We start from the raw sequence: 12,325 nt of genomic DNA, 5'->3' as shown, positions 1-12,325 counted from the left end.
CGCGGCGGCCCCGCCCCTGCGCGCTCAGCTGGCTCCTCCGGATTGGGCGCCCGCTCCGAGCCGGCCAACCGACTACAGCCCCCGGCGGGCCTCGCGGCACCGGGGGGAGGGGGCGGCGCGAGGCGGGCTCCCCGCGCCACGTGACCTGCGGCGAGGCGTCCCTCCTCCCTCGGCGGCATCGGCGCGGGTCACGAGGCGCCGTCGGTGGCGCCGACGTCACCGCGTGAGCGAGACCAACTGTGGGAAACGCCGGCGGGGGGCGGGGCAGGCCGGCGGGGCGGGGCGGGGCCGCCCGGGGGCACGGCGCGGGGGCGGGGCCGGCGGGCGCGCGAGGCCGGGGCGGCGCCAGGCGCGGCCCGTAGTAGGCGCCCTCCCCCCCTGAGTGACAGAAGGCGCCCGGGCACGGGAGCTCGCGCTGGGGCCGGAGCCGCCGCTCGCGCCGCCGCCTCCCTGCGCGCTCCCCCCCGCCCCCCGCCGCCCCCTCCTCTCCCCTCCCTTCCCCTCCCCTCCCCTCCGTCCGCGGCGCCATCCGGTGTTATGAGGCGGCCCTGAGGGGCGGCGGCGGGGAGCGCAGCCCGGCAGGAGCCCGGCGCGGCCCGGCAGGGCGACGGGGTCTCGCTTCGCCTCGCCGGCCAAACCCATGACTACGGCAAACTGCGGCGCCACCGACGAGTTCGACTTCAGGCTGATCTTCGGGGAGGACGGGCAGCCCGGCCCCGGGCCGCCGCTGGGGCCTGCAGGTGCGCTCCTCCGCAGCCGGGTCGCGGCCGGGGCCGGGGCCGGGGCCGGGGCCGGGCCGGGGGGGGTCGGCTTCCTGTTTTCCTCCGAGTAAGGCGAGGGCGGGGAGGGGGGGCTGCCTCCTGCCCCGCCGCCGCGGGAGGGAGGCGGGAGACCGGGAGGCGGGGGGGAGCGGCGCCGCGCCGTCCCTCCTCCCTCAGCCTGCGGCCGCTTCACGGCGCCGCTCCCCTCCCCTCGCTCGCGGGACGTGGGGGCTGCGGAGGCGCCCCGGGGGCCGAGGCGGGCGATGCCGCCAGCGGGGCCGGGCCGCGGCTCTGCGGGCCTGCCGCCGCCGTCACAACTTTCTCTGGGAAAAGAAACCCAAGAGCTCGCCTGGTGCGGGAGGAGCCCCCCCGGGGCGCGGCGGCTCGGCCGGGGGAGGCCCCGGCTCTCGCCGAGGCCGGGGGCGGTTTGGGTCTGGTGAGATCGACTTCGCTGCCGGCGCCGAGCCTGGGTCGCGTCGCGGGGCCGGGGGGAGGGCGGCCGGCGGGGCTGCCGGTGCGGTGCGGTGCCGTCAGGCTGGGCATGGGGCGGCGAGCGGCAGGAGGTTGGTGGGGCTGGGCTAGAGACTTGTCGGGGGCTCTTGCGATGAAAAGTTTCAGCGTAACCGTTCCCCGCGTATAAAGCAGCATGGTTACTCCCGGGTATTCTTACAAACTTTGCGTACGTGCGTGTGTATACGTGTGGATGGGCGAAACGCTGCCTGTGGGGATGCGATGGCTCTCTGGGTCCGTATGTGCAGATACAGGCGCAGATATATACGCACATTTCAGAGTGCTTCCGTTTTATTCTGTTCTGTAGTATGGGAGCCTGAAAATGCCGTTTAAAAAAACCCTCATATTTCTTTAAACCGCAGGAAATGAAGTATTCCCTGTAAATTATGATGTGCGGAATCAATAAGAGCCAGCTGTGCAGTGCGTAACTGTACCAGAGTTCGATGGTCGCATGCTTTTTTTCTGACCTGCTTGAAATAAGTGTTGATTGGTAGTGCACTGTCTTAAGTCTAACTGGTTAGATGATAAGATAGCTCTGAAACATGACTGTATCCAGCCTAAATGATGCAGCCATGTTGTTCTGTTCTCTGACTTGGTTGTCTGCGTAAGTTGATTAGAAAAAAAAATGTTTGATACAGTCTGTATATAACCCAATGTGAACACTTGGGATTCGTTTCTTACAAAATCTCTAACTTTCTTGATGCTAAGATTTAGTTTACAGATTCCTTCAGAGAAGGGGAGATTTTTCTCTGCTTTTTTTCCAACTTAGTGGAATAGCAGATGGTGCTTTTGGGAAGGGGGCCTGAGTTGTGCTAGCCAAATAAATGCATTACAGTACCAAATGAAAACAATGGGGAATGTTAACAAATTACAACAAAAAGAATTATGACACCCCTATTTCTATTCTTTTCGCATAAAACCAGCAGTCTAAACTATGCTTCTCCGTCAATGATAGATGAAAATGAGCAAACAAGTTGCTCAGAAAACTGGAAATGCTAGTGGTACTCAATTCATTTTTATAATATTTGTATTGTGGTGGCATTTCTTAACAAGGGGTTCAGATATTACTCTGAATATAGAGAATTTTCCATGCTTGATAAGTTAAAACTATTTTTAAGGCAAATTTGAAAATGTGAGATTCAGACCGTGAACTGATTTGTTTGCTGTAGCTTTCAGTAAGAAATCCCGCATCTGCATTCATAACTCAGTAATTCCACTGCTTTGTGAAATACTGGAGATGATCTTGCCTGCTGTGCACAGATGTGGCCTTCAGGGGAAAGGGGTAGAATAGGTCTCTGCCTTCAAGTATCCTATTAAAAGGATTGCCAGAGTTTAGCTGTTAATTCTGCCCATGTGTTTTACACATGAAGAACTAAATTTCATGTAAGAGAGGACCCATATTGGGAATCTTATATTTTTCCCTTCCCCCTCTTCCAAGTATGTTAGTTAGATGAACAAAAGTCCTTAGATCTCCCTAAAGCATGTATTTCATAATCCCATGTCACTTGCTTCAGTGGTGTTGTCCATTGTGCAGCAAAGTAAGCATAAGGGTATTTTTTTTTCCTAATGTGTGCTAATAATAAAACATGTAGGTCACAGGGAAAGCTGCTTAATTTGAAATAAATAATATTAAAATTCCTAAGTCTTCCGTGATCATGGAGAACGCTTGAAAACATGTTCTCATGCTTCATGCTGTATCTGTAAAAGTTTGCAATTGGCATCCTTGCGAAAGAAATGTCTAGTACTAAGTTCTTGTGTAAAATCTACGTTAATGCTTTCTTTTATGCTGAGACTACTGTAGTGTTGTGAGGATTTTATTCTTTTAGATATGTTCATATATAAGTATGTATATTTTATCTTTAACTGTATTCTTAATCAAAAGCCAGAAACTGAACTATTCTTTCGTTTCATTTAATATACTTTTGATTTCTGAACTGCTAAGAGAATGCTAGTCCCAGGCAGTAGATTACCCTTTTTATGACATTAAAAGGACAATAAGAGAGATTAAACCAACGGGGATTCTGAGTTATTATACAGAACGATTTCAGCGGTTTGCAGGATAGTAGAACTCGCATACTTAGTTTTGTGCTAAGTGGCAGGAATTGAGACTAATGTTCTGCAGTGAGGCTTGTGTGCTTGATCTGAAAATTGTACTTCCTGCTGCAGAGGGGAATGCATGAAAGATGGTGTAAAGATGCTTGGAAGTCTGTAGTCTAATACTGCAGTCTTTGCAGCATACTTGAAATCAAAGGGATAGCCCATTTCATATAGCTTGTGAACTGAAGTAACAATTTGCTCAGGTGGTTGCTAAATAAGAGATTGTCAAAAGCTCTTCAGCTGCTTTTAAGTGGAAGTTAGGAACTAAGCACCTTCTGCAAAATCTTGCTCTCTCTTTCTCTGATAGTTCAGTGTTCTTGTCCCAAAGAAGAAAGAAATTATCACTTTGATTTTGTGGCGTTCAGTGCTCAAAATGGGTGGTACAGTTCTAGGTACTAATGAGCTTCATCTTTTTCTGACAAAATAATTCAGGCCTCCAGTGCTCAAAGGTAATGCTACAGAGCACTGTGAAGCGAACCACATCTCTTTGGTATACTCTTTCTTGCAGAACTGTTTGGTTAGTTGCAGTAGCATCTGATTGCACCTTGCTACCTTATATCAGTTGCATTTGAAATGCCTAAGTAGGCATTTGAATTACAGTATCATTCAGGTCTGGTACAGTCTACTAAAATAGATTGTCTTGTAGCTAACTTTGTCAGTTAACGGTTTTGAGGTGTCACCATGTTTCGTCTTTTTAATGAAGAGATTTTTGTGATGTAATCTGTGACACTTGAATAACTGAATTTGACTTGAACAGTTTTCTAATGATGCCTCCATCCTCTTCACCCCACCCCAGTTTTGCAATACTATTCAGTATAATTTTGGGTAGTTTGCCTAGAATATATTAGGCATTAAGCAAATAAACTGCATTCAGGTCTTCACACTACTGTTAAAAACTTTGCTGAGAATGCAATATGCTGTTTAAATGCCAAACTGTGCAAAAGGGGACGAAATACAAGTTGCTATGATTGTTTCTTTAGCTGCATTTTTATTTTAAGAGTTCATCTTCTATTTAAAAGAATGAGGTTTTACAAGGTGTGGACCTTTAAAGAACTTGGGGTATGTAGTACGAAGCTGGGAATTCGGGATCTTGTAAGGTTCTGTAACATCCAAAATTATTTGTTGTTGATATGTGAAATGGGGACTGACTTAAAAGTAGAGGCTGCAAACTGTTCAATATCCAGAAAATGAATTATTTAATTACTTAGGAAGTTCTGACAGATGAGCTATTGATACTGCTATTTAGAATCCTGTCTACAATGTTCCTGTTATTTCTATTAAGTCTTCTAAGAGCGAAGGACGGGCTGAAGTTTTGTTAGCCAGTAAAACAGAGTAAAATGTGGAATTTCACCCTAACACCCACCTTTTGTTCTTGGGTTATGAAGTAGAGGAGGAGAAATTAATATTATCTTTCAATATAAGTAATCATCCTTGGTTGATTTTAGTTTATTTGTTTTCCCAAAATATGAGTGCTTTAAAAATACTGATAAAAGTACCATCCTTGGTCTTCTGGTTCACAATATCTGTTTTATTTTCTTGGAAACTGTGAAACAAGCTGAGAAGAGGTTCTCCATATTTCCTGTGACTTAATATTTGGTTAAGTAATACTATTTAGTAATCTTGTGGCAGATGAATCTCACAATCTCTCTTACTTTTCTCCTGAAAAGTGTGGTATGAAAAGTATGAAAAATATCCCAGTTCTGTGATGAATTTAGTGACAATTCAAAACATCTTTGCAAGCTGGAGCCTCACTCTGGATAAGGACAGTATATCTGGATTTTGATCTTCAGTTTCTTTGAAAACTTCTGTATGCTTGTTCTCCTTTTGACTTTTTTTTCCTCTAGCTTAGAGCTATTAGCTTATTGGTCTGAGGCTGTTACTGAATATCAAGACCGAAATACACATTTTGCCATTGTGACTGTCAAAGTAATACCTGATCTTTTCTTTCGAAGGTTTCCGTGTCTGACCTTCTTTCTCTACGAGCATCTGCAAGCTGCTTGGGCTGCTCAGTGGTTACCTCCTGCCCATGTGTTACGTGCTCTGCAGCAATGAGGGGCGCCGAATTTTTCCTCAGTAGCTAGGCAGAGTTCTCTAGCAAAAACTGGCACTATGTATGTGTCATTTAATTTAGATATGTAGTGACAGTCTTAAAGCCAATGATTTGTACTGAAACACCACCACAATACTAGTCTTTATAGCTTTGCCTTGATCATTAACATGTAAAGTATTCTTCTTCACTTCTTAAATGTGTATTCATGATAGGTATTGCTGTCAGGGATTGTTGGCAGAGGGTAGAAAACAGCCTACGCTGTTTACAGGAGCTTGCAGTGTGCTTGAACTTTTTGTTCTTTTCCCTAAGATGGTGATTAAGGTAAGCAATACTAAGAAAGTTGAGTTGCGGTAGGAAGGAGAGTAGTCGTCTCATAATTAGACTGAGTGGAAAATTAAGGGCTGGATGCTGGCACTAATTGTGAACTTGAGGTGTGAGCTGAGGGTTGCTCTTGATGAAATTCATTTTTGTGATCACATACTTCTGATCCAGAACTGCTACAAAGTTTGCTTTCCTTAGCTGAGTAACAGAAACTCGCAAGACCTGATCTTCTGAAGTCTTTTTAAGAGACCATCTTGCACACTTGTATGGTTCCCCTGAGGTTTTATTCCTTTTTAAAGTTATTTTATTCTGTTTAGATTTGGTTGCCTATATGAATGGGTAGGAGAGAAAGTCTTTGCACAGGATGGTAACTCTGTGGTTAATATGTATCATTTGGGCCATCCCTATAAATACAGTCTCTGTGCTGGTCTGTAACCATTTGCTGTACAAAAGAGTGCTCATGTGGATTAAGACTAGGATCAACTGGTGTGACTTTAAGAAAGGAACGAATGGACAAGTTGCTTGAGTCCATTTCTGTTTTCCTCCCTTAGACCTAAATGATGCTTTTTAACAGAAATGTTTGTTTGTTTATTAGATATTGATTATTAAATGTATTGTGATGGGAACCACCACTTGAGGGAAATTTAGTTACTATCATTTTATTTTACAAGCTAGTGGATGCTGGTATCTCTGCACGTAGAAGATTGACACGCAGGGACACAATGCAAATCAGTCATAGGCTGTGGTTATATAATCTGTTGATGGAGGGGAGGAGGGAAGACCAAACAGCTGCATCTGACCAAAAATAGAGGGTCTGTGACGAGAACCTTGTGACTTCAAGAGAACTTAGACACTGAGGAAGAAACAAAGGAAAATGTGTATTAAAGTCAAATCTAGTATCAATGGAGTCAGAGCTGCCTGGCCATTAAGAGTAACAGAGTAAGATGGTAATCCTGGGAAGCTGACGTGTTTGAATATGTTGTGTTTTTTTCACAGTATGCTGGCTAAATGAAGTCTTGCCTATTTGGATAAAGCTTGACCAGGATGAGACCATCTGGAAAAATACCAAACTGTCTTGTGTGCTGTTGTGAAGCAGTTGTAGTTGCATCTGATCTAATTTCATAATTTTTATGGTTTGGCATATGGTTCTTGGATCACTACATAGTGCATCAAGAATCGCTATGTAGTGAGTCACTATGTAGTGCAGGGATTTGAAAAAGATCCCTAGTTTGACAAAATGTCACTTATTTTGTGTGTGAATTCATGGTTGCACCTCACCCTCTGTCCCCTTACCTCCCATCTGAATTATGGGCACAGTGCAAACGAAATCAAATCCTGAGAGTTGGGATGTGGGAGATGGGCAGGGTACAAAAGCATTTGTGCTAATGCTTTTAGCTTACATATTTCTGAAAATCAGAAATAAGCACTTTATTTCTTCAAAGGAAAAAGTAGCCCTCGGCTTAAAACATGACGGTATTTTTTCTTTTGTTTGTATTGTACAACTGCAAGCAGTTTATCGTATCCCACCTGAAGAGTAGCCAAATAAGTAATGTTGCTGTGAATGAGTGAGAAATGAGAGTAGCTTGGGCCTGGGTCAATAGTAAGCAGCAGTTTGGCTGTTCACAGCAATAACGTAAATACGGGAGTTGTTGCCTAAAGCTGCCCTAGTGGGCCAGGGAAGTACGTGGAGCAGACTTGGCAGTAAGCCCAGCCTGTAAAACAACATCCAAGTCCTTGCATTTGTCCAGGCATGCCATGTGGGGTTCGAATGACAGTGGAATTTAAGATGAGTGAAATGATCAGTAAGGCTAAGTAAAATTGCAAGGCAGGAGCGAGCTTATTAACAAGCCAACATTCTCTTTTACCTTTAGTACACCCATCTGTGAGTATTCTTGTGAAATACCGGTGAAATAGAACGTAAAAAAAAAAATTGTGGAACTGTTCAAAGTCATTCAGGGAAGATCAGTTTAAATCTGAAGAACTGCAGAACTAGTTGATAAGCAGGCTTTGGGGCTGTGTTGTGGCCTGCACATCTCGTGAGTTAACTGAACAGCTGAACTTAATCATTTACGTGGCTCTTCTGATTAAATGTCTCAGTGGCATTGAATGCTTACGGTTACTTGTCAGACAAAGGACGATAGGTGTAATAGAAGAGAAGATACTTTTGTGAGTTTTCTTCAGGAGGCCCAGTCATCATTTTGATGTACCTGGGGGAAGGAGAGAAGAATCAACTTCCTGGGGATCTGACTACAAACCTGTGATCTTTTCAGCAATAAATTCATGAAAATAGAACTCTTGGTTTGGGGTTGTGTTGTGTTTTGTTTTTTGTTTGTTTGTTTTAAGCAGAAACACAAACTTCATTTGAGGTTACATTTGTAGGTAGTAGAAACATGAGCAGGTACTTACAGCTAATTTATTACTCCCAGAAATATAGAATCATATTATTCATATTAATATTTAGATTAATAGCAATTGCTTGTTTAAAAAATGGCTTCTCAGACTGCATTTTGAAGCTTAGTCATCATTTCTAAACATGAGAAATATTTTTAATGTAGCAAAATTGCTGGATGGAGTTGGATTTTTCTGTTCATTTTTTAACAGGTTGGTGGAGAGGGTTGTTTTCAAAATCTTGTAAATATTCCTCTTTGGATTTACTCTTAGGTCCTTTCAAACTGAGATCTTTCCATTTTCTTATGTATGAGGTTATTCAAGATCACAGGAGGCAAATAACTTTGAATTCACTGCTTAATGAGAGTCTTCGTGTTTTAGTGGCTGCTAACTGCTGTTTAGGAACAAATGCTGGGAGAAATGCTTTTTTAATCCCAGATTTTAATTTTTTTAATGGTTTTGGTAAATAGAAAAAATGGGAAGCCCACTTAAATTCAGTGATAAGCAGCATTTGTACTATGCTGGAGAGAATGGAATTGTGAACGATTGTAGTTGGGACAAGGCACAAACTGTTACCTTCTAACTAAAGTTGTTTTAGAGAGTAACCCTTTGTGTCTTCATAGGCAAAAAGAAAGCATACTCTAAAAACAGAATGACGAGCTGCTAACACAGTCACGGTGCATTTATTAACCATTAGTGACAATGATTCACTGCTTTTGATATCGGCATAATGCGTTGTAATAATGTCTACAATGATTTATAGCTACTCGTGTATCTTAGATGCTTTCTAGTAGTTGTTCCCTAAATCAAGAACACAAAGAAGATGAGGAGATGGAGTAACTCTATGATTACAAAAAGGCTTTAACGGTGTCATTTGGGATAACTGCTCAAGTGATGAGGCCACAAGAGAATGTGTGGTTTAATCCAAAGAACCACTAAGAAAATACGTCAACATTTTGTATTTTGCATAGCTTCTTTAAATTAGGTCAGAGTCTCTGTATTTCATCAGCGTAATTTGTCAAATTTAGGTTTTTGAGAGCAGATGCTACCGTCTTTCAAATTTCCTAGCTTTTTTGGTTGGGGGCAGGAGGTTAGGCTGTTTGGGTACGGTATGTGTTGAAACCTCCACGCCTGCTGGAATAAACACAAGCTATTTAGGACTCTGTGAGGAGATGAAAGGTTTCAGTGCTTGCATGTGGCACAGTCATGAGGCATGCTAATGTGGTCTCCCTTGTATTTGGGGGAATCATTCTGAAAGTTGACGAAAAAATGGCATTCGTGCTCATCTTCAGCCTCCCCTTTCCCATTTGGCTGTTTGGTTCCTGTTACGCTTACTGTGTCAGTCTTAGCAAAGTGAATTCAAGGTGTTTCTGATTCTACATTGATGTGAGCAGCTGGGAAAGCAGAAAAGTTTCAGATTATCATTCTGGCTCATTTCAGTCCTTTGATGTACAGAGCCTTTGAGTTTTGTGCACCTGAAGTCTACATTAAAGCTGTATTATAAAATATGTTGGTGAAAAGCTGTAACATTAATGATTAGAAATACTGAATTAACTATATGGTAGGATTGCCTGCTGTGGAATGGTTTGCCTTCTGTCATATTGTAGGACAGCTGCAGAAGTACAGTGTAATTTTGCTGAGGTGTGAAGAGTTCCCAAACTAGTTTGTTCAGATAGTATCAGTACCAGTTATCAGCCTCTGTGTTGTGCTCTGTTTCATAAACAGAAAGAGGCATGCCCCCATTTCGGTCTCCCCTCCTCTTACTGCATAACCTCTCCTCACTCAAACTTCTTGCCTTGGCTTATTGCATTCCTTTTCTACCAGTTTTCACAAAGACCCTAGCCTATGTCACCGTACTCTCCTGTAAACTAAAATACGCGTTTTCCTGCACACTCCTGTCTTGTTTTGTTTGCTATGGCCCTACTTACACATTCCAATCTTGGAAACTTGGGTTCTGCTCAGTGCTTGGTCCAGGACTGGAGCAGACTGTAAACCTGGCAGTGTCTCTGTGTAGAGCAGCAGGTTGCTATCAGCAAGCTCATCGGTCTTAGAAGTTGATCAGTGGTAAAGGCATCCATGTGGGTAGTAAGGCGAGGATTTCAGTTTATAGGTACAGCATAAACCAGAACTTTGAACAACTGGAGAGCCTTTCATGGAGTCCGTTAGTTTTGCCCCCACAAAGGAAGAGTTAGGTTGTAGATGATAAATTGGCTTGCAATACCAAGAATCTAGACAATCCCTTGGCTGGCAACTACAGCACATCGTTCCCTTATTCCCTCCAATCAGTATTTGCCTAATGTCCTCACTTACCTTTACGATCAGCCTTCTTCCTGTGGGTCAGGCACAACTCACCAGTTTTGGAGTGCTCAGTCTTCTCTCAGTTCCCATGTCTACACACACAAGCTCTGGGATTTCAGGGCTGCAGTCCTTTCACAAATTCTAACAACTGATCATATAGAATAATGTACTTCGTCTTCAGAATAGTAGTGACAAATAGGCTGTTAATACAACGCGTTAGTAACTGCTGCACATATGTATTGTGTCGTTTTAAGAATCTCCCCAAAGGCCATAGTGTATTTCTTAATATCTCTGAACTACTGGGTCGTGTTAAGCTGACTTTCTGTCTAACACTGAACAACAAATGAAGCTTTGTTAAACTGGAGGGCAATAGTTTCAGTTTTGTCTACAAGGGTATTGTGCAGTAAAATACTGTGCCCTCTTGAATGACGTACCCATAGAGGAAAAAAAGGAAGCAAAGAGGAGACCGTCGAACTTACAGATTTTTTTTTTTTTAAAGCAAAAAGTAAATATTGTTCTTTTTTAACCTGTTAAGAGTATTAATGAATAATCCTTAAATACTGAACCACAAGCTCTACAAAGTCCTCATTTAAAGATATGCTTCATAATCAACCAGAAATACCAGGAGAGCTGGAGAAGGCACAGGTATAAACACTGCCTAGCACTTTCGGTTGCTATTTTCTGTTCTTGTAACTGAACTTAGAATGACTAATACTTGTTGAACCTTACAGTTACAAGCTGGATTCTTTACCTGCTTTGTACATCACTTTTTATCAACGTATCTCAAAGCACTCTGCTGTGAAAGATTATGAGAACCTATGTTTTTTAAAAAAAGGAAAAAACCTCAACTGAGGTTAACTGTATTTGCTGCAAGAGAAGTACATAATTTTCTGAAACATGCTTATGGCTTAAGCAGATGCATTTGATTTTCATGTTTATTTAGTCTGTTTTTCTTACACGCCAAATAAAATGTCATGACTGTTATTTCCCTATTTGGAACTTAATTCCGTTACTTCAGGGTGAAGCTGGGTGTACACTAAGACAGCCATCCTAGTTTAAATGCATACCAGGCTATGGCCTAAGGGTTTAGTTGCATGTTACATGTTTATTTGGTAGTGAAAACACCTGCAGTTCCTGTCCTGGTTGCTCGTTTCTCCCCATGTCCTAAAGCTTGCCACCCTGTCAGTTGTGTATATACAGGTGTTTACGTTAGCACACTGCAAATCTGATTGCCAAAATCATCTGGGTTAAAAATACCTCTCTTCTCATTTCCCCTCCCCCTTTGTGTGTGAGCATGTATGGGAGGGTAGTTACTGCTGAAAAAAACATAACATGCAGTTCCACCCTGAGAGCCAGTATGTTCTTCTTTTATTCAATGTCAATTGTAAACGTTTGATACGCTGTATTATTCTCTTGCTTAAACTGCTTAAACTAGTGCAGCTTCATTATTCTTCTGCATTTCTACTGAGGATAATGAATTCTCATCCAGACTAGAATTTAGAACAGAGCTCCCACTGTTGAGAAGATTGTTTTTCTTGCACATTTCCAGTATTCTTGCTTAACACAAGAAAATGACTGAAATGCTGATGGGCACGACAGAGCTGCCTCTAGTGTACATGATTGACAGAAGTAAAATTTATTTTTATCCTTTTTGAGTACTCTGATATGACTATGAAACGGAGCACAAAATCATTGAAGAGGGAGAACTGCTTCATAAAGTTACAGTTGTTGTAAATCATCCTTTTCTGAAAGCTTAAACTTGCACTACTGTTTTGCATGGTGCTAAACTTGGTCTATAAGGATGTGTCTTCCCCCTGCTCCGCCTTGCTACCTTAATTGCTTTCACAATTTATACTTTTTTAATACCATATTTTGTGGTTTACTAGTCAGTTATACTCCT

The 12,325-nt window shown here is 43.1% G+C and overlaps 1 protein-coding gene across 5 annotated transcripts in view; it reads left to right on the top strand.

The window, feature by feature from the left end:
- The first annotated feature begins 377 nt into the window (after positions 1-377).
- Positions 378-12,325, top strand: part of NFATC3 (nuclear factor of activated T cells 3) — a 76,244-nt gene continuing 64,296 nt past the window's right edge. For 4 of the 5 annotated variants that reach the window (XR_015700336.1, XM_087738767.1, XM_087738765.1 and 1 more), the window contains exon 1: positions 378-740. Coding sequence is in view for 4 of the 5 variants with exons in the window: in XM_087738767.1 (XP_087594893.1) it covers positions 641-740 (100 nt within the window). In the remaining variant the exon portion in view is untranslated. The remainder of the gene's footprint in view (positions 741-12,325) is intronic. The other variant, XM_087738763.1, reaches the window with a different exon arrangement.

Source organism: Nipponia nippon, unplaced genomic scaffold (assembly GCF_047370975.1).
Source record: "Nipponia nippon isolate SJK-2023a ecotype South Korea unplaced genomic scaffold, ASM4737097v1 scaffold_7, whole genome shotgun sequence".
Taxonomy (NCBI): Eukaryota; Metazoa; Chordata; class Aves; order Pelecaniformes; family Threskiornithidae; genus Nipponia; species Nipponia nippon.
This window is presented reverse-complemented; position numbering and strand designations above follow the sequence as displayed.